This window comes from Ictalurus punctatus, chromosome 6 (genome assembly GCF_001660625.3).
Source record: "Ictalurus punctatus breed USDA103 chromosome 6, Coco_2.0, whole genome shotgun sequence".
Taxonomy (NCBI): Eukaryota; Metazoa; Chordata; class Actinopteri; order Siluriformes; family Ictaluridae; genus Ictalurus; species Ictalurus punctatus.
The window spans coordinates 3116622-3139000 of NC_030421.2; the positions used below are offsets into that span (position 1 = coordinate 3116622).

The 22379-nt window shown below is 43.7% G+C and overlaps 1 protein-coding gene across 2 annotated transcripts in view; it reads right to left on the reverse strand.

Annotated features, from left to right (window-relative positions):
* Positions 1 to 848: 848 nt before the first annotated feature.
* il1rapl1a (interleukin 1 receptor accessory protein-like 1a) overlaps positions 849 to 22379 on the reverse strand; it is a 117303-nt gene continuing 95772 nt past the window's right edge. Inside the window, exons 7-12 of one of the 2 annotated variants that reach the window (XM_017470169.3) lie at positions 11815 to 11947; positions 7693 to 7838; positions 6939 to 7085; positions 5082 to 5252; positions 3990 to 4034; positions 849 to 1653 (exon numbers count right to left, since the gene is read on the reverse strand). In XM_017470169.3, the coding sequence (XP_017325658.1) occupies positions 938 to 1653; positions 3990 to 4034; positions 5082 to 5252; positions 6939 to 7085; positions 7693 to 7838; positions 11815 to 11947 (1358 nt within the window). In that variant the 3' untranslated portion in view covers positions 849 to 937. The remainder of the gene's footprint in view (positions 1654 to 3989; positions 4035 to 5081; positions 5253 to 6938; positions 7086 to 7692; positions 7839 to 11814; positions 11948 to 22379) is intronic. The other variant, XM_017470170.3, reaches the window with a different exon arrangement.

Consider the following 22379-nt stretch of genomic DNA (forward strand, 5'->3'; position numbering starts at 1 on the left):
TTTTACCCCCTTGTCCTGGTGATGCTGTTATATATAGAGAGAAACAGCTTTCCATTTATAAAAATAGATTTCTTGTTTCTTAAAATACCCTTTTATTATTTGAGGATGGGCTCCACTCCTTGCATAATTCTCTGTGTAGTTGTCGTTGTAGTTGTTTTTGTTTGTTTGTTTTTTTTTTTTTCCTCTTACAAATTGTCCAATTAAAATAATAAATACACATCATACAGAAGCTAACAGAAACCGGACGCTTGGATCGACATGTAGAGCAAAACCGTCAGTGAAAACAAAAAGGGTAAACATTTCATTTAGCCAAGCCCTAATTTCAAAATGGCTCACACTGTTTCAGACTGAAAGTAAGTCAAATCAACGGCAAGTCTAGTAGCACAGTAAAAAGATCATCGACGAAACAAAGTGAAAGTACTGGTATATCTTTTGGCAACAGAAAAAAATAAAAAAATCCCCCCCAAAAAACAAACAATAATAATAATAAAAAAAAAAAAACAAAGGCAGTGTGATGGCACGAAGTGTACAGAGATCGGGAGATGGTGATGCTATGCGTAAACTGCAGACGTCTGTGCAGGACCCTGTTTCCGTTCGTGTGGTGTGGCTGCAAGTCTCAGTTCACTCATAGACTCCCCACTAAGTTGTTATGGCACTATTTAATTCATCTCTTACTGCGGAGCTTTACTTCCAGAGTAGCCTCAGTATGAGATCAGCAAATCCAGTGGACCAAAAGCCGGACATGGAAAGACCATGGTGCTTGATTAGAGCAAGGCGGTTCCGTATATATATATATATATATATATATATATATATATATATATATATATATATATATATGTGTTTGGCCAGACTTCCCTACATCCCTATGAGCAAAAGAGGTTTTGTCCCAGCCTAGCCCATCTACAGGAGTCATATAATCCTTGCTGCCTCTCCATCACCAGATGACACTGGAGATGCTGGTTTCACGGGGCAGCAACGGTAGCATGGCATTGTTGTTGGCGTGCGGCTCGTCCAGGCTGTGCTGGCGCTTGGCGGTGGGCCACTGGCCGTTAAGCAGCGTAAGCGGCAGGTTGCAGTAGGTGGGTTGTGCTGGCAGAGTGGCTCCCGCTGCCAGCGGCAGCTCGTAATCGTAGCTGCGGAAGTGCGCGTGTTTCTGCCTCGCCAGTGAGTGCGCTCGGTACGAGCTGCGCAGAGCGGCCCGAAGCTCTGGACGTGCCGGGGCTGCTGCTGTCGACGCTGCTGTGGCCACTGAGATTGCTGACACGGTGTGGAGGTGAGCGAAGGGGTTCGGCTCTCCTGCGTCTACTGCGGGGGTCCTGAGACTGGGCTGTGGCCGGCGGCACGGCATAGCGTAGCGCAGCTGCTTCCAGAAGCGTGAGGCAGGCTTGTTGCTTCGTGGGCCACTCCAGCGCACCACGGTCAGAGACTTGATAGACTGCTTTAGCTCCTCTACCTCTTGGTAGTTGATGACGCCACGCAGCTCGGCGCATTCGATCAGAATCACCTTGATCTCGCCTGACACCAGAGAGCTGCGAAGGCGTGACTCCATCTCGAATATGCTCCAGCCACGACGTAGCACGTAGCCAGGGGTCAACACAATGATCAGACGCTTGCTCATCTCCACGCAACGAGCCACATCCTCAATGTATGCTAGAAAACACAGAGAAAGAAACATATACATTTATATATAGGTTACCGATGTGGAACAGTCCTGTTTGCTACTCTTTCGGCTCTTTCCAGCTCGTGTGCTTTAGTCTTCTTGTTGTATAATCCCATATTTACCCCCGGTTTATGTCTGAGAAGTCCTCTGTGTGTTACCGCAGCAGTTCTAAGCAGAGTTGATGCTTTTCTTCCCAACAGGTTTGACCCATCAGGAGGAGGAGAGACTACTGAAGTGCTTACTAAAGCCTATCGATCCTTAGCCTACAGCCTCAGCTTCTCCAGTCCCTGAGGTTTCACCTGCTCCAGCCTTGATGTCAATGTTATAGTCAAAGCCACCTTTTCTGAGTCCAGAGCAAGTCTAGTCAAGCTTGTGTCAGACCGAGTATAAAGCAAGGTCAAGATAAGCCGAAACAAGTCATAAACCTGAGAAAGTCAAAACTGTGAAATAAAAGCAGTCGTCTTACTGCAGAGACATAATTGTATTTAAGTAGTTTCTCTAGTGGAGTTCTTTGAGAGTCAGCTGTACGTCTGCTAATTCATTCTGGAGAACAAATTTAGGGATAACACCAACGCTAGAAAAAAACTGAAATTTGGTGCCACTTTTATACCGCAAGTTTATACCCAAATAATCTGCACGGTGGTAAACACGACAGCTGAAATGGTAGCGTCAGGTCAACTCTGTCAGCAAACTCAACTTCCTACAGACCTGGCTGCCCCGGACTACACTTCCCAGATCCCGCCACCGCCGACTCGTTCCCAAACACCGGACTTCCGATCACACTCACCTGTTCCCCGTCACCCCACATTATAAAAGAGACTCGTCATTTATTTCTGGTTTTTGACTTTCTCGTATTTTGATATTTCTCCTATACACGCTGTTGGCTGATTGCCTGACCTAAGCCTGTTTCTTGACCTTGACTTTGCTTTGCGTTTTGGATTTGTCCGCTCGTCTTCCAAAAAATAACTCGAACGGCGTCTCGGCTCGCTCCGTCTGACAGGTAGCTTGTATTAGTCGTGACCAAATACCAAACTGGGCAAGACCCGTGGACAAAATCAAGGCAAGTCTGCATAAATATACCAACAAAATCAAGATATTTGAAAAAAGAAATCTCTCAAGAGACCAGACTATACTTTTACTACAGCTCTACTTTTCAGCTTCCAAGTCCCATGCTCCTTCACTGCCCACTGAGCTGCTCTCTTATGTCCTATAGCATCTGCTACCGTCCCTACGCTAGTAGCCTTGGCCGGTGAACCTCTGCTGTCACTTGAAAATAATCCTATGCTACATGCCATGTGGTATTCCTTCTATCTGTCGTCCAGTCTATCAAATTAAAGATACACATCCCTGTGGCAGTCTCCGTCACTGTTTGGGGTCTGTGGTAGTATATATAAGTCTCTGACCTGTATCACTCCTAAACCCTGTTCCTAGCTCAGACTCAGGCTCTGCTATTTCCCTTCATTCAATCCCAGTTCCTGATCTCCTCTTTAGCACCGGACCAACGTCCGTTATTCAGTTCCAACCACTGTCTCAGATCCTGTTCCAGTCCAGTTCAGCCTGAGCTGTCCCTGGACTTTTCTGATTCTTCTTCACAGAACCCACAGCTCTGCTGACTGCTCTTTCGTACAATCTTGCATGCATTTTGAACCCATTCTGCCGCTTGGATCATTCAAAATACCGAGATTGTGCATGTGTGTGCCATGTAGGGATGGGCGATATGGACTTAAAACTATATCGCGATATTTTCAGGTATTTATTGCGATAACGATATCAGTGACGAGATTAAATAGAGTACCGTTCGCCACTGTTTTTAGCTACAAGCGATAGCTGTGATCTCGAGAGCCTCGGAAACACAAACACTGATCTAAAAGTACAACCGGGAACCAAACCAGCTCCAGATTGTAGCGGTAGCTCGTCGTTTAGCGGTAAACTCCTCCTCAGGTTCACGTCCGCCTCCCGCCGTACTCGTCTTCTCACGCTCCGCACGTGAGCTGCGAATGCGTCGCAGACCGTCGCGCACACTATTATTATTATTATTATTATTATCATTATGGCGGGAAGACTATATCTTATTGTTGGGAGAATTTCTACCGGTATAACGCAAATAAACAATAAGATATCGCTCCATCCCTAGTCCCATGTCTTACAGAAATATGCATATAATGCATAAAAAACCCCCAAAGAGTAAAAAAGACAAATGACAAATAACACTAAAGACAAAATGTACACAGTTAAGACACAGGAACGGTGCATGAGCAAAGCGCACGTGTGTGTGTGTGTGTGTGTGTGTGTGTGTGTGTGTGTGTGTGTTAGGTTTAAACTCTACCTCTAACAAGCTGTGTCTCATCCTGGTAATGTTCACTGCTGAGACCTAAACATAAACATTCAGCTTTTCATACATCACGAACAAACATACACACAGTGCAATTATCGGACACAGACAGTAAACAACACACGACACACACACACACACATACGACTACACATAAAACACGAACTGATGAAGGTGACACACAATCCAAGCACATACTGTACGAAACGTTAGCCCAGTGCTTATTCGCTGTAGCTCTGAAGAAATGTCAAGAGCAAAAACAAGGCCAAGAAGTCAATCATGTGATAGTTCTCGAATTAAAGAAACTTCTTCAATCTGTCAAACAGAGTAAAGTTCACAGGCCTCGTGACTACCATAAAAAATTATGTTACATTACACTGAAAATGGGGTAATCTAATGTAATCTAATCTAATCTAATAATCTAATCTAATATAATATAATATACCCTGCCTCCAAATATAGTAAAATACTGTATTATACACACTCTCAGCATAGTATGCTAAAGCCTCTGCCAAGTGTACAGGTTTAGACAAGTGTGAAATAAAGTATTCCTTCAGCCATATTCAGTAACCGCTTCATCACGGTCAGGGTCACGGTGAATCCGGAGCTATCCGGGGAACACTAGGTGCAAGTCAGGGAGATAAAGTACCTCTATATTAGATACAGTAGCTTCCTAGGGAGGCATTCTTCATTCTCTCAGACCAGGCTTGGTCAACCTTCTCGACCAAATCAATCAGCACACAGTGACTGCCCTGTTATTCTGTGTCAGGTCTCCAAACAGCATTTTTGTAAACTTCATCATTTGACAGCCTTTATTTGATGTTCACCATTCAGGCATGTACAGAAGTAGCTTTGGTGTGCTTTTTTTTTAAAATTTTATTTTAGTTGAGTTTTTATCTACTGCCTTTTCAGCCCCATTATGGTTCCATGCAATTGAATGCTACGGCAGTAAAGTACACAGACTCACAAATACAGACAGGTAGACTGACAGAAAGACACACACACTAACACATGCATGAACGCACGCATGAACACACACGCACACTCACACACACACACACACACACACATAAAGGCTGCACATACTGCTGGTGGGGATGAGATCCCTGTCTGGGATGAAGAGTTTGTAGCCATAGTGTTTCTCCAGAACATCCGGAAGGATCTCTAGAGCAAAACGTTCCTCGTCCTGAAGCTCCTGCCCCCACTGATCCATCTCCACTTTACTGTAGGACAGGTACGCATCATACTCCTTATGACCTAGGGTAAACGAACACATATCAGTCTCATATCAGTAAAAAGCTTCAGCATGGTTCAGTTCTTAAGCTTACTGTTTCTTCACATGCTCGTGTATATATATATAAGTATATATAAATGTTTGTTTTTTTAGGGTGCCAAAATCAAATCCAAATCAGCAACTGTCGCCCGATTTTTCAATTCTTCCAGCCCCATTACAAGACAGTAGACAGGAAACAACTGAAGGATTAATCTGCGTTTGCTGCAGATGTATAATTTTCATTAGAGCGCTTCTTAAAAATCGGAAAATCAAAATCAAGCTTCGAAGCAGGTCTTGTCCAATTAGGAAAGAAAAATATATCACGCATCGGCAATTTTAACCCTTTAAACCCGGCTAATTATTCAGTTATTCATCAAAACAGACCACCGATGGGTCTTCAGCGAATAATGATAATAATAATAATAATAATAATAATAATAATAATAATAATAATAATAATTGTCATGGGGCACGATGGGACTCTTGACAGGCTCAGGGTGAAGAAAAAAAACCTAACCAAATTCACTAAAAATAACACGAAAAAACATTAGCATGTCGGGGATGAAGGTGAGCGCTAATTTAGCGATATTCCTCTGGGCAAGATAACGCAATCAGCAATGTCATAAAGTGATGATGTTATTTAAGCAATAGTGCATTTATACTGAATTTAGTATAACGGCACAACTGCGAGTGTGATATTGCTCACATACAACAATTCCTTCAACAAGAAATGAATGTATATGTGATCATTAAAGACTCACTGTCATTATACACCGTTACAGCTATACACTGTTCAGTTATACAGGTCTGTTCAGTATTTACTTAGCAAACTAGTAGCTAGTGAAGCAATGATTTTAATTAAACCACTTTTATGTATATATACAGTACGTCATTTTAGACACCGCTTGCTAACGGCACTTCTAAATTGGGTTAAATAAAGTCGGCTAACTCCAGTAACAAAGTTAAGTCTTGTTATGGTAACTTGGCAAGCTGAGGCGAAGATTTTCCACCAGAAGCTAACGCATCTTCTGCTTTTTTCAGTTGCGCACAGAGCATTTCTTTCTGTGCTTTCTCACTGTGAGTGAGTAAACGTAAAAAAAAGCAAACTTTCTGTATATATAATGATATCGAGTCTTTATTGATCACGTATACATTACGGCAGAGTGAAATTCTTTTCTTCGCATACCCTAGGTTGTTAGGAGGTTGGGGTCAGAGCGCAGGGTCGGCCATGATACAGCGCCCCCTGGTGCACAGAGGGTTAAGGGCCTTGCTCAAGGGCCCAACAGTGGCAGCTTGGTAGCGCCGGGGCTTGAATCCCTGACCTTCCGAACCCAGAGTCTTAACCGTCACGCCTCCACTGCCCCAACGTAGGCCGGGTTCTTCCTGTCTATACTCTGTGATAGGTATCGCTTGCGTGAAGTGTTGAACTATGACTGTGTTCAAGCAATGCTGGAGCAAGGCTATACATAAATAAATCTCATTTTGTAGCTAGAAAGCAGCTCTATTTATCAAACGTCAGTGTAAGTGTTAACCCTGATTGTCTAAAATTAAACTCCCATCTATAGTACAAAACAGTTTAAAGGCATTTTCCTTCCTAAGGTGTTACGTCCTGGTGTGTCCGTCAGGGGGCACTATTGAGCCGTTATGACTAATATGCAGACTCTGTTTACCTCCATCCGAGTCCTCTCCTCCGAAGTGATGTCTGTAGCAGAGCAGCAGCTCGATCCTGTAGCATTTATACACAGAGAGGAGCAGAACAAGCAGCAGCAAAATGGCTCCTAATCCTCCAGCCAGCTCCATCGTATACATCAGCTCAACTGGGAGGGAAACAGGAGAACAAAACGTGACACAAGCCGTCAGCTAGAACGCAGCACATGCTTTAACTCGTGCCTGTTTTTAATCTCCTGAATTGTTTGAATCGCGACCCTTGTTAAGGTTTTCACGTGGGCGGTAATTTATCCATGCAATATTATCAATTCAAATGCAGATAAAGATATTTTATAGAAAAGGATTACACTGATTAGCATGTATTACGGAATGAAAACGACACGAGAAAAGCTTCTGCATTGTGCAAGGGATCTGAAGAAGACAAAAAAAAAAAGCAAAGCGTCAAAGAACCTCCGCCTCATGGTTCAAGAGTTCACAAAAGGAGTTACACATTTCAGTCCCTTTAGACTTGAGTAAAGTGTTGTAATGCTCATCAGTGCGCTGTACGTGTGTGCACAAGTCGAGAGCGGAATATTTCAGATCTCCTGACACCGTCTCTCCTTCTGAAGCGGAAATGAGACGCCTTCAGAGCTGCTTGTCTTAAAAGGGAACGTTAAATGCTAATGCTTGCCTGAAGGAGACCTGCAGGAAGGTGATAAAAATTAGAAATAAGAAATATATATTTATATATATGTATAATATATTTTTAAAAAATACCGCGTTTGCTGATCTGGATGCTGGCTTGTCGTCTTCCGTTCCCGTTCTCAGCGTAACAAGAGTAATTGCCCAGATCTCCCTCTTCTAATGAATCTATAGTCAACGTGATGGACATTTCCTGTTCTCCTAGGTGCTCTCTTATGGTCCTGTCAACAGAAAAACCCAAGACATCAACGACACTCAGCAACTAAGAAGAGATCTTGCTCGGGATAAATATGGATGAAGCTTTAGGTCAGGGGTGTCCGATCTCATCCGGAAAGTTCCGGTGTGGGTGCAGGTTTTCATTCCAACCACGCAGGAGCCACACCTGAGTCTATTGAAATCCAACGTCAACTGATTAAACAGGTGGAATCAGGGTGAGGCTCCTGCGTGGTTGGAATGGAAACCTGCACTCACACCGGCCCTTTCCGGATGAGATCGGACGCCCCTGGTTTAGGCTGAGATGTTGTGGTGACCAGGGTTGTACTTTAAGACCTTTTCTCTTCCACTTTACTGCACACTATTGTTTGTCTCAATAAAGCATTCGGTTAAAACCTTCACACAGCTGAACAGTTTGCTCAGGGAGCCTTACAAAATGCTGATTTTCTCGGCCTATAATTAATGGCAAATACATTTATTTGCGTTATTAATCTAATTTTGCACTCGCATTTCCCCGTATTAACCAAAGACAATCAATGGCGAATTGATTCCGTTCCTGCCAAGGAAAACCACTTTGCAAGTCATTAATTACTGTTTGTTATGGTTGTTGCCACGCAGGTTGATTGTATAAGCTTTCTCAGACAGCACACTGGTTTTGTAAATTGGGTATAACGGATAATTTACAGTTTGTGTCTGATGACTGATGAGGTTCTGAAACATAATGGGCACCAAGGGGCCAAACCGATACCGTTGTCCTTTTTCAACACTGTTTACACCAACAATAGAAGTCAATACAGGGAGTCTAGCAAAAAGCTGCAGGATGAGCTTTATATCCGGTCGATGTTTGAAAGATACCTTGATGTCTGACGTCTTCAGATGCGTCGGTTTAAAAACAGAAGCGTTCTGAGAAGGCGTGTTAGTTATAGAGTTGTTAGGTGTCTCCTACCTGTTCGGAGCGATTAGAGTAAACATGAAACCGAACAGACGGTATAATCCTGCTTAATATATTTAATTAATCTGTAATATGCAGGACCATTTGTCTGTCAGGTAAAGCGGAAACACTGCTAGGTCAGGCAGCAAAATAATCCAAATGCTCAGGCACGCCAGAATGGTTGAAGAAGATTAAATAGTTAGACAGTTGCTTATTTAAATCAAGATCTCGCTGAGATCGCATGACATTACATGTAATGAGGAGCTCGCGCCTAAAAAGCCACAAATGTCACGGAAATATTACCTTTTTCCACATTGGGGAATTCACAAATGTCACGGACAATTACGTTACACATGGGGGCATTCGATTTGCATAATTTGTCATACTAAATAAACACACACACACACATAAAAAAAAAAAAAAGAATATTAATATTTTTCCACGTTTATTAAAAGCGGATTTTGGTTAACATTGGAAAAGATTCCGAATCCAAGGTACGGTGGAATAAAAACATCGAACAGAAGCATGTTTCTATTTACGGCACGTCGCTAAAAGCCTCTACTTACGGCCACTCGTACCAAACTTATAACGAGAGCCCATTGCCTCGTCAGCGCTCGACGACGATATTGTCGTTTTTAACCACGTCTATTCAACACCCTTCACATAATCTTAGACTGGAAGAGCGTTCTGTTTATTCGAAAGAAACATCCTGTCGAAAGATATCAAGAAAATCGCATCAGGGAGATCAGCGTGTGATGAGCTGAGGTCCGGCGCTACGATGAGTTCCGAACTCGAGAAGCAGGAGCAGTTCGAGATGAACGAGCTTTTTATCGGTGCACTCATAAGCTACCGTGTGAGAATGAAGAAAAGCATAGAAGCTATCTTAATCTGTTGTATGGTGGGTTTTATTTATTTTTATTTTTTTCTTTACATAGTGGTGCTGAGATAAGATGAGTCACCTGGCTCAGTGCTAGCTGACTCACGGACATAACTATGGCCTATGCAGCACAAACACTATAATGTTCAAAATGAACTACACACCTTGCCTCATAACTCTTGTATTGAAGCATAACGTATCGGAAATATTCTTCGGAAACGTAACAAATCAAAATAAAGCATTTAGATGGATGTTAATACTAGTCGCTTTTGTGTTAAAGTTATACCCCCCCCCCCCCCCCCCCCGGGAAAAAAATTAAAAAATTTGTGAAGATTATGTAGTTTGCGAAAATCTTAAATGGCTCTACGATAAATAAATAAATAAATCAATCAATAATGCTTAAAAAATAATGGCTTTGTATTCGAAGCTATTCGACACAGGCTTAACTTCCTCAACAGCACCCGCCGGCCCGTCTTATTCAACGTCCCGACCTTGTAAAACTCACAAAACCATTTTCTCTAAGATGTTAATTGCCACACAGTCACTCCGTTGACTTCATTAGACTTTGCGTCACCGTATTAATTGAGGAATCGCTGCCGACCTGCTGGGTACTCGGCAAAAGTTAACAGGGCCCGTTTTAACGTCCTTACTTTGCCTTATGACATACAAATACTCGACTGAATTGTAATCAGAGGCACTTCGAAACGCCGTCACTACCGCAAGTTCCACTTGGGTGGAATATCTGTAAATAGAAACCGTGTGCTTCTGAGATAAAGGCTGTCCCAGACTGAAGGCAGCATGAGTCAGCTGTCTTGTAAAAGAACTTATTTTAGCCACATTTAAAGGCAGCCTCGCATGTATCCTCGACAGAGATGCTGCTGCTATTATAGAGAAATATTTTACAAATGTAGGTTAACTTCCTGTCTCATAAAGAGTCTTTTCTTAAATAATTACGTGCTTGTCAGTTAGTCCTTCGTTTCATTTCATTAACCGAGGGCGCATAAAGCGACCTGGGGAGCAGTGAATGTACAGTATCTCGTGAACAAGTTATGTTAATCAGCTCACTATTTACGTTTTTGCCTTTATCTAAGGAAAATGCAATATCCTGAAGAGTTCCTTTTTGCTTAAACGTCATCCGGTGAGATGTTGTAGAGGTAAAAGGCTATGTGTGCAGTATAGGAGGTACAGGAAGTACATTCATCCGTCCATTTTCTGTACCGTTTACAAGAAGTACAAGGTTTAAAAACAAAACAAAACAAAACGAAAGTTCAACATCATGATATCATAAATGTGAAAATGTAATAAGCTTAGTCACATATCAGTGACAGACCACTTGTCCTCTTTTCCTGCTGCTCAAGGCTGTTGGGGATATGGCATACGCTGCTGAAGGGAAGGTCATGGCCGACACTGCCAAAGCTGAGAACTCACCCACTTTCCCTTCTGCTAACTGCCCTGAGCATGTTAGCACTCAGCGGGCCAGCGACCTGATGAGGCTGCCTGCCCATTGTGGGAAAAGAAAAGTCAGGCATGACCTGACAGATAATCTGTACATTAAAGATCATTTTGTTATTATGAAATTGACTATATTCTAAAGCATCCTCTAAACTGATTTCTGATTGGACAGGAGCAACGGATATCAATAAGAAAGATGACTACACGAGATGGATTGTGGTGTTTCTTCATGGTTGTGTGATCCGCAGTGTTTTCTTACTGTATATATATGTAGTCAGTGTGTCGCTAATTAGCTGCACTACTGATATACTACGCATTGTGTGAGATATTATATTGAACGGACGCAGTGGTGGCTTGGCGGTTCAGAAGGTCAGGGGTTCATACTGCCACTGTTGGGCCCTCGAGCAAGGCCCTTAACCCTCCCTGCTCCAGGGGGCGCTGTATCACGGCTGACCCCGCGCTCCGACCCCAACTTCCTGACACGTTGGGGTGTACGAAGAAAAGAATTTCCCTCTGCCGTAATGTGTACGTGATTAATAAAGACTCGTTATCATTATTTAAAAGGTTTTCGTTTTTGGAAAACCAGTTGATAAGAAATTTAAATACGCTCGTGTGGTCTAGTCCTCTTGTTTAACAATCTCTACTTACAGTGAGTGTGTGATCTGCTGTAGAAATGGTATAAGGTCTGATCTGTGTCTCTGCGTCAGCTGATTTGTGCCATCACCTGATATCACTCTCTCGGACGCGGCTCTGGTCCATGTCCTCGATGAACTTCTCTCCCTTCATCCAGTACACGAGTGGGCTGACGTCGCCGCTGTAGCCGAAGAATGCTCGGCACGTCAAATTGACCGAAGCTCCTGCCGAGGGCACGCAAAGACACATTTAGCATTCACTCACATGCACTCAAGAGTCACATAAGACCTGTGCAGAGTGGAGTCAACATCAAAGACATCATGCTTATGAGACCAGTGGCATGGATGACGGAGGTGGTTCTCTAAAGCACCTCATAAGTCCCAAAGGTGCCTCCAAATGATTACAATTTCCAATGTCTTTTCTGCCGTGTTGTTCTCGCTCATATCTCCAATTTTGTTCGCAATGCACCGAGATTAGGCTCGGTTGTAATGTGCTGAGGTGGAGAAGTCTACTCTTCAGAACTGAAGCACTCAGGTGTTACACACTTGTCTAATGAGGTCAAGCTCCGCAGCTCATTAGAGACGCGGTGTAGAAAGCTTCTTTTAGACTGGCAAATTAGATTTTTTTTCCCAAATGTCTTATATGCATCTGATGTTTCCCTTCAATTCTAATCTGCGAAAATTTGCGTCTAAGCTGAACTTTCGAGTCTGGGCCAATTTTCACATCCCTGTAAGATCTCGGAACGCATAAATCCATAGCATCTAGCACCGGCCACTGAAGTACTCGCTGTACAGGGGGTCCCCAGAGGTCTCCATACATACGGGAGAAGTGAACACTTTTTTAGCAAAACGTCTTCCGAAATCTTTATATATCATATATAGTTGATGTTATATCTAATAGCCTTTAAGAAGTCCTTCGAGAAACGGAGAACGTGCTGAAATCGTCCTCGTGGTCGGATCGGGAAACCGTCACGAGGTTGAGATGGACTTTAATAGGGAAACATTGCGAGAACATCACACATGATATCACACAGCTGCCAAACGTATTAGCAAATTCAAATAGACTGGAAGTGTCGCGGGACAACCGAGAAGAAGCGGACGCCCACGCACATCCACTGACGGAGCCGCGACCGACGTGGTCCCGTCGAACGTGTGCGGTGCCCTATATACGGAGACTTTTCAGACACCCTGTACGTATTCGATCCATACGATTAATCTGCACATTCCTAATGTCTACAACCGGCATTTTCGTTTATACGTCTGTATCTCCTCCAAACGCAGATAAAAATCACACAAACGTCTGATCTTTAGACCAACTCTATCACGCTTCACTTAATAAAAATGAACGCTGGCTGAGCGAAACTGGATACTGAACTCATCCGACACATCCTGAGCTCATCGATGCGTCTGACAGGCGCGCGTGCATTTTCAATCCACCAACCCACGCCCCCGCTCCTCTCCCCCAGCTCCCCGCTCCCCTGGGGTACGATATCGTGTGTCAGCAGTGATGTCAGGAGCATCGATATGATATGTACAGTACAGAAGCAGTGTTCAGATCTCACTGGGCCAATCAGGGGCCCAACCTGCCACCATCACTTACACCTCTAGTCAGCTCTGTGACAAGCAGACTCTCATTAAAACTCTTCTCTCCTGCTATATGGTCGAAAAATCTTGACTCGGATGCTTCGGCGAGAGCAGGCCCGTATATGCTGGATGGATTTAAAATCTATTTTAGCGTATTCTTTTTTTTTTTTTGCTTTCAGAGCAGCTTTATTTCTTTCGCGAGACATCCGAGTGAGACACGCTGTAGCATTTTAAAGTATTCAATCGCGCCGTTGAACGAGAGTTTTCTGCTCTCTTTGTTGTAACGTCCAATAAACACGCTAAAATATAAGCTAACCCTCTTAATGTCCTGGCATATTAGTGGGTTATTCATCTTAAGGCCTATGGTTTGGTAAATACAGTAGAAAAAGGTGTGTAGTTCGGCAAGTTAGGAATGTGCCGATGGATCGAGAGAGAGAGAGAGAGAGAGAGATTATCTGGATTACTCGCTGATTTCTGAGATCAGGTTTAAGTTGGACCGGTCGTGAACATACACGCTGTTGGAAATACACCACCAGCAGCTGATGCTCGCTCACTCGACTTGCTATAATAATATAAAAATGATCATAGTCTGAGCAAGTTAATAATTTGAATGTTCAGTATACTCTAGATACAGGATTTACAGGTTATTTATTAGTTAACGTATAAGCCGACTAGCTATAAGGCAAATCACAGGTTTATATTTAAGCACTCATCAAAGCAGGGATTCATCGTTGTTTCTAATTAAAGAGGATTCGTGGACGCGCACAAAAATGTGCCGGTATTTAACCAAGAAAGATACGGGGGAATTCCTGTAAGGAGACATTTATTTATTCATATTTATTTAACAATAACGGAAGGAGTCTGTGTAAGTGTTCAGGGACGGCTTTTTCGGCTCAACGGGAACATTTTCTGTCTTTAACTTCAAAGGAGAGAAAGAAAAAAAAAGGAGAGGTGAGGGGATGAGTGTTGTTATGTTACAGCTGTACAGCTGTCGACGTTGTACAACAATAAAAGTAGCTATAAATGGATAAAAAGTACACACTGTTCTTAAATAAAATAAAAAAAAAAAAACGTTTGGCGCATGCTGTTATTGGAAAATAATCCACTTTTGATCCACGTCCTATGATTAATTGGAATGATAATAGTTATTATTAATCCTTCGTTGTAAAACACGATAGCCCCGTGAAGTCACGTGAACTTATTTCTTCTCTTCGACTCCAGTTGTCAGGACATGTTTTGGATATTGACCTCAAGTTTATACGTTTTCACTTATTTTCGTTGTCTTGACTTGTAAAACCTAACTTTTCGAGTTGAAACGAAGGTTACCTTCAAGTCGAGTTCGCGCACGCGGCAGATGAACCTTCGTTTCTAAGTTTAACCGCATGAGATATTTTACATCGGTGACATGTTTTACGATGTTCACGTTACATTTACGGCATTTTGGCAGACGCCCTTATCCAGAGCGGCTTACATTTATCTCATTTATACAGCTGAGCACTTGAGGGTTAAGGGCCTTGCTCAAGGGCCCAACAGTGGTAGCTTAGCAGTGCTGGGGCTTGACCTCACGACCTTCTGATCCGTCACCCTGAGCCTTTAACCACTGACCCACCACTGCCCGTAGATTATTCTTCACCTGGCATTTCTGTACTGTACATGCCCACATTTCCCTCCACAAACACACTGGTTATTGGTCCACGTGTGTGTGTGTGTGTGTGTGTGTGTATGTAACTATGAGACACAACAAGCAGCATACGCACCGATGTTGGCAGGACTTTGGTAACCAGAGAACACAGTAATTAAATGTGTGAAACTAGCATCTACTTTCTTTCCAGCACTGCTGTTAGACCAGCACAGCTTCCACATGTATTTTATGAAGGATACGTTTTAATTAACTCCTAGTTAATTAAACCCAACATTCAAACCAAATCTATAAGCTTGAGGTGCAGCAGCTGCTGCGAAATAATGGGGAATAAAATGACTATTTCTACATTGTCTTGCCTTCTTATTCTCAAATCAAGCCGGCAGCAAATGCATTTTTACGTTAAAAACATCATTATTACGACGATGATGATTATTATTATTCATGTATTATCGCATATTATCATCACTAAACATAAGTAGGAATACGTGGTCGATATTTTTCTTTATTTACTCGTCATTTACTGTACTTAAAACAGACAAAGCAAATATGAAATGCTGTGGATCAGTGAAAAGCTCCCCTCTATAGCTCCTTTCCACGACCATTTCGCATCCGTTCAACTATGTCCACTCACACGAAGCCAGACTCATAAACGCCGCACTACAATCACCGAGCAACAATGCCACATTCACCTCGTCAGAATTGCTGTAATTGAAAGTTCCCGAGTGGTAAAAATAAATAAATAAATAAATAAATAAATAAGCATTTTCATCAACCTCCAAGTGTTAATACTGACAATTTAGCGAATGGTTTTCTTTTTCTCCTAGGCTTCACTAAACAATTTAGCTCACCTCTTAATGAGAAAGCCCAATAATAATGAGGCTAATGACAGCCATCTTGAATTTCTGTCGTGTAGCCTACAGCGCATGAACTCATTCAGTCAGAAGAATGGGACGTCTTCCGTTTCTCCCAAGTTCTCCCATATGACATAAATGTCTTTAAACCCTATCACGCCTAGTGCGCACACGTATGAACCGTCAATTTAAAGGATATTGAAAGGAAACTATGAGATGTAAATCACCTCCAATTTGCTTGAGGCAATTACTTTATCTTAGAATAAATCATCATCCTGATTTCCCTAGAATATAAGAAGAAACGTCTCTCTTTCAGGAGACTGTATTTTGGAGATAATTTCATAAAATTCAAATAATCTTTACAGATCGTTATGGGAAAGGGTTTCAACGATGTTTTTCATGATTGTTCAATGAACCGGAAACAATTGTTGCAGTGTGGAACAGTCCTTAAGACACGAACGGTTTACAGGCGGGATATGTTAGGACACTAAAGAGACCTTTGTACTGACTCTGAAAAACACCAGGAGAGAGATGTCTAGGGTTCCTGCTCTCCTGCGTGAACATGCCATAGACCTGCTGCAGGGAGGCGTGAGGACTGCAGACGTGTTCAGAGCAATAAACTGCGATGTCTGTAATGTAAGACGTCTGAGACGGTGCTACAGGGAGACAGGAAGGACAGCTGATCGTCCTCGCAGTGGAAAATTACATGTAAGCGTGTGTCCCTCCAGACGTGATGGAGAACTTGTAAATGCCTTGGTGGAAGAGTGGAGGAACATCTCACAGCAAGATCTGACCAATCTGTAGTACTTAAAGCAGCTGGAGGTTACACCAGATACCGACTGTTCCTTCTGATATCCACCTCCACTTTGTTCAGGGACTCGTTATTCCATTTCTGTTCCTCAAACGTCTGTGGAGCTTCTTCAGTTCATGTCTCAGTTGTTGAAAGTTTTTTTGTTGATAGAAATATTTACACGTGAAGAAATAAAAGCAGTCGGATGTGTGGAAGGTTCGTCTTCCGTCTTCCATGCCGCTTGTCCTACATGGGTCATGGGGAGCCTGGAGCCTATCCCAGGAGACTCAGGGGAACGCCCTGGACGGGGTGCTAACCCATCGCAGGGCACAATCACACACTACGGACAATTTGGAAATGCCAATCAGCTTACAAAACCGGAGTATTCTAATTAAACCACCTAAGCACCGCAAGAACATACAAGCTCTACACACGCAGGGCGGAGGTAGGAATCAAACCCACAACGTGTGAGTCAAGCGCACTAACCACTAATCCGCTGTGCACCGCCCACACAGCACCATTTTCACCATGTTCTTCCATTATTGATCAACTCATTGTAACGTCATGTGACAGACGTTGACAAATTAGAAAGAAAATGACATGGGTGGAATTTTGAAGAATTATAACCACAGAAGAGTTCAAGAGTGTGTTTAGAGATCCCTGTTATAACACAGACCCATGCGGCTATGTAGGATACATAATGCAGCCATGAGGGGGAGCTTGTACTCCTCACTGAGGCTTGTTAACTGTGGCTATAGTGTGTGTGTGTGTGTGTGTGTGTGTGTGTTTTGTGTGTGACATGCCAGTAATTCTCTGTGTGCTAAAGACTTTGCTGTCTGTTCTTCGCTCCATTTACCCACACAGCACAGCCACTGCACTGACTGAGCAAACTCGAGTGAAAAGCTCCAGATTTTCACTTAACCGTATAACACACGGCACAGACACCCACAAGTGCTCTTATGCGCAAAACAATTATGCACTCATTACATTAGACAAGGAAGGAAGAGGAACTAGGAAGGGGGAGGGGGGGAAGAAACAAGAGAAACAAAGAGCACGGGATGGGGGTGGTGTAGAACACTATCCCTTTTGCTTCACTGACTGCAGTCTGGTTCAAAAGGCTGTGATATTTTCTTCCCTCTTTCTTCCTTTCCCCTCTCTCTCTCTCTCTTTCTCTATTCTTTTCTCCCTTTGTTCCACAGCCCTGCCCCTCAATAGGAAGCTTTAATTAGCTGTAAAGAATTGCACTCTTGCGAGCAGGTACTCTTCCACTCCTCCTTTCATGCTCTGTCCTCCGCTGATCCCTTCTTTCTGATGACATAATAGAGTCCCTGTCGCAGCCCGCTTTACGCAGCTTCGACATATCGAGTAATAACCTCAATATTGGCCAGGTGAATGGGGAACATAGGCCCACTTTAGCTCCCATTCTAAAACACACACCCACTGCTCTTTTCTCACTAAGTACCCCGCAGCTCTTCTCCATAGCTGGAATGGAAGACGAGATGCCCCACGCACAGGCAGACATCATTTCCCTGGGGAATCAGCTTCAATCTCCAAGATGAATCTAAAAGTCAGTGTAATATAAGCACATCGGCGGGCCATTTCCCGTAGGCATTCAACCCACAGCCTCTTTAGCTCCCTCACTCACTCTCTCATTCTCCTATTTTCTCCCTCGCTCATTCCCCCCCCCCCCAAACCACCCACCCACCCACCCAACTCGTTCTCTCTCTCATTCGTCTCTCAGTAGGCCTGTCATCAAACCCCAGCTTCATGCGGGGAATTGAGCAGCGGGAGACCAGTCTCATACCACTCCATCCTAGTGCTCTAGATATGTTACACGGATTGTGTTGGTTTTAACAGAACTGGCGTTCATTGTTTGCAGCCTCTCTTTGTGCATCACTTTATTTACTTTTGCTTAAGAACGGGGGCCCAGCTGAGGTCCCATCTGCACTGCGGCTTCGCACACAGAAGCAGCAACAACAAGGACACATTAATTACTATGGGCTGTGCTTTTACCTGCCAGGTTGAATCCAGGCAGTCACTATATCTTGAAGTCAGTTTTGTGGAATTTATTATTTTTTTCATTTGTAATTAAAGACATATGGGCTTTTTGGTGTGTGTGTGTGTGTTTTTTTTTATTTATTTATTTATTTATTTTTTTAATGCAGTATCTACAGCTGCTCTAATCTGTTTACAGTTTGCAAGCACTGTCATCTAAAAACATTGCTCTGGATTTCAAATCCGTGCTCTTATTTGCTTTATGGCACTCTCCCCCTCCCCCCACCTCTTTATGATACAGCCTTATTCCAGCCTCTCTCTATAAAAATGAAAGCTCATAGCTGAGCTACATGTAAGGGTTTGATGGCCCAATTCTGACCTGATACGACTGGATGACTCTTTGAGACCGAGTCAGGGTACAAAAATAAGAAATGGCAGTTTGCTCGAGCATGTGTAACACTCACCATTTTCTGGATGACTGGCCGAGCAGTGCTCTGTCTCTCATTTGAACTTTGGGTGAGCTTGTGTGTATCTGAGAGTGTGTATACGAGAGTGTATATGACTGTGTATATGGACGTGTATATGAGCGTGTACATAATGATAATGAGTCTTTATTGATCACATATACATGTGCACAGTGAAATTCTTTTCTTCGCATATCCCAGTATGTTAGGAAGTTGGGGTCAGAGCGCAGGGTCAGCCATGATACGGCGCCCCCTGGAGCAGAGAGGGTTAAGAGCCTTGCTCAAGGGCCCAACAGCGGCAGCCTGGCAGTTCCAGGGCTTGAACCCCCGACCTTCTGATCAGTAACCCAGAGCCTTAACCGCCATGCCTCCACTGCCCCTGCATACGAGCGTGTATACAAGAGTGTATACGAGTGTGTATACGAGTGTCCATGCGTGTGCCCTGTGATTGTCAACAAACGTATACAGGAAACTGAATACGGTATTAGCGCGCAGCCTGCACATTATAAACAACAATTGCGGCCGTTATCTAACCTGAGGCAATGCAGAGCTGAAATAAAACAAGCAAACAAAAAGCATGGACGCATGAGTCAATATAAAAGAGAATACTGAATTAGAAATCACGGAGGGAAAAATAAAGTGGGGGTTCACTGGATACTGAGTGTAGTAGTAAAGCTAAGCTATAGAAAAGGTAAAATGTAAAGGTAAGCTACTTTGTATCGTTGAGGGAAACGAGAGGAATAGAGAGAATATCAGAGAGTACTGAGAGAAACAGAGGACGGTTTGTAGCCCTAGAACAGCAGGTTGTGATTGTGGTGCTGAGAGAAGCAATGGATAAGTGGGACTCTCGCATGTAGAGAATGTGCAGCCCTGAGCAGAGGTTCACATTATCCTCCATTACAGTGCACATTAGTTTCAGCTTCCCTCTCAGCCATTCACTCTTAAAGGTCACGCCAGAAAGTGCCAGCACCTGAAAAGTCATGTTGGCTCTGATAGGAGCATGTGCTTGATTAGAGCTCCAGTCTCATGAGGCCTGAACAGAGCGACAGCTGATGGTGAGACAGGGAACTCGGGGAGGGGGGGAGTTGAGAAGGAGAGTTGAGGATAAGAAAGGAAGTTGAGGGTGAAACAGGGAATTCGTGAGATAGAAGACTGAGGGCAAATAGCTCCAGGTGAGACAGGGAGATAAGGGAGAGGCAGCGAACTACCGGTGAAACATGAAGCTGGAGTTGAAACAGGGTGCTTGTGGGTGAGGTTGAGAAAGAAAGCCCCAGACACGGGGGTCGCAAGGAGCCTTGAGTGAGTCAGGGAGCTAAGATGAGACAGAGAACCAAGGGTAAAGTCAATGTAAATGAACCTGGAAGTGCTGCGTGCTCCAGTGCTCTGCGTGAGGGGAAGTCTCTGACAGGTGAGACAGGGGGCAGATGATTAGATAGGGAACTGAGGATAAGACAGGAAGCTGTGAGGAGAGAAAGTTAGAGATATAAAGGTAAGTCGGGGGTTGAGCATGAGCATGAGGACAGGAATGAGATCAGGGTGAGCAAAAACCGAGAGTGAGACAGGGAAAATACAGTAAGGTGAGACACAGACGTGAAAGGAATGGAAGATAAAGGAGCTGAGCGTGAGGCAGGGACGTAAGGATGAGCGGGGAGTTGAGAGTGAGACTCTGAGCCGAGGGCGAGAGTGAAAGAAGGACAAGCGGACTGGGAGCCAACTGGATCCCGGTCTCATCCAGATGTCTTGTGAAGCTTTCTTAAAAAATATAAAATAAATAGTCTTATTCCTATCTGTATTTGTAATTTGTTTTGTCTGTTTATCCTGAAAATATATATATATTCGTTGTTTGGGCAAATGTAAGTGGGAGGTTTTTCTAGATAAGGCGTTAAAGCTACACTACACAGTAACTCGCTATCAACACAGAGCCATTGTGTGGAGAGAATCGGGGGGGGGCGTGTCATGGTGGCTTAGTGGTTAGAACACTTGCCTTGCACCTCCAGGCTGGGGGTTCAAGTCCCACCCTTACACGCTCTCCCCATGCCTCAAGGGCTTCCTTCAGGTAGTCCAGTTTCCTCCCCCGGTCCAAAGCCATGCATTGTAGGCGGACATTTCCAAATTGTCTCCAGTGTGTGATTGTGCCCTGTGATGGGTTGGCACCCCATCCAGGGTGTCCCCTGCCCTGTACCCCGAGCTCCCCGGGATACGCTCCAGGCTCCCCTGCAGCGCCGTGTAGGATAAGCGGCACGGAAAACGGACGGATGGGTTTTCTTTGTGCTGATTTGATTCACCACAAGTTACATCACAATGTCAGTACACTCCTATACTTGAAAGCATTACATCATGACTCAATTAAAATTGACTAGTAATTATCATACAGAATTCGCCTGGGACAGCATCACTGCTGCATTGCTCTATCCACTCCCAATAATAATTTCTGCACCTCTACACTGACCTCTTACGGTGGTCTCTGTTTATGGATGGATGGCTAAAAAAAACACTGTATTCCTACAAAGTGCCCCTATTTGGCGCTTTTTAGCTGATAGAGTGGGCGTATGTGTGTAGTTACACAGCTCCAAAATGGCACCTCAGTGTATACCGTACACTACCATTACCATTCTGATATTTCCCTTTATTATAAACACATTACAAATAGGGATGTGCAGTCCTGATCATTTTCTCCTGTCCTACGTTTGCTGCTCGCGGAAATTTCTACTGAAATGCAGTGGTCGTCAATCTTCACTGTCAATCACAGCTGAGACACACTTCTGCATTATCTAGTGGCATGTGTGTGGTGCTTTCTGTAACGTCGCGGCCAATATTGTGCAGGATCGCTATTTATTTAGAGAAATTCCTTCATCGCAGGAGGAGGCCCGGCTGTTGCTTAGCAACAACAGTATTATTTTTGGAGTGTGTGATTAATATTAAGTGTCCTTTGAATAGCGCCACAAACACACGCTTTGCTTTTGGTGTGTGTGTGTGTGTGTGTGTGTGTGTGTGCATATGCCTGTGCGTTGTCATCTCTTAACTTCCTTAGAGAGGTAATAAAGATTCGACTCGTTTACTTTAATTGGATTTTAATTTGATTTAAATCAAACAAACGCAGCACATGCGGGCGAGCGAGAGTTTCCTGTGACCTCCCTCCTCCGCTCTCCTGTTTCCATTTCGTCTACTCGTGCTCTCTCGCCTTCCCCATGACTCACGTTTCACTGCCAGCAAATGGCTCCTGCTTGAGTTCCTTCCCTGTTTTCCTTCTTTTGGACCTCAAACATGTCTCTTCTCTTCTTTCTGTCTTTCTTTCCTTCCCCATTCGCTCCTTCCGGTGCTATTTCTTCCC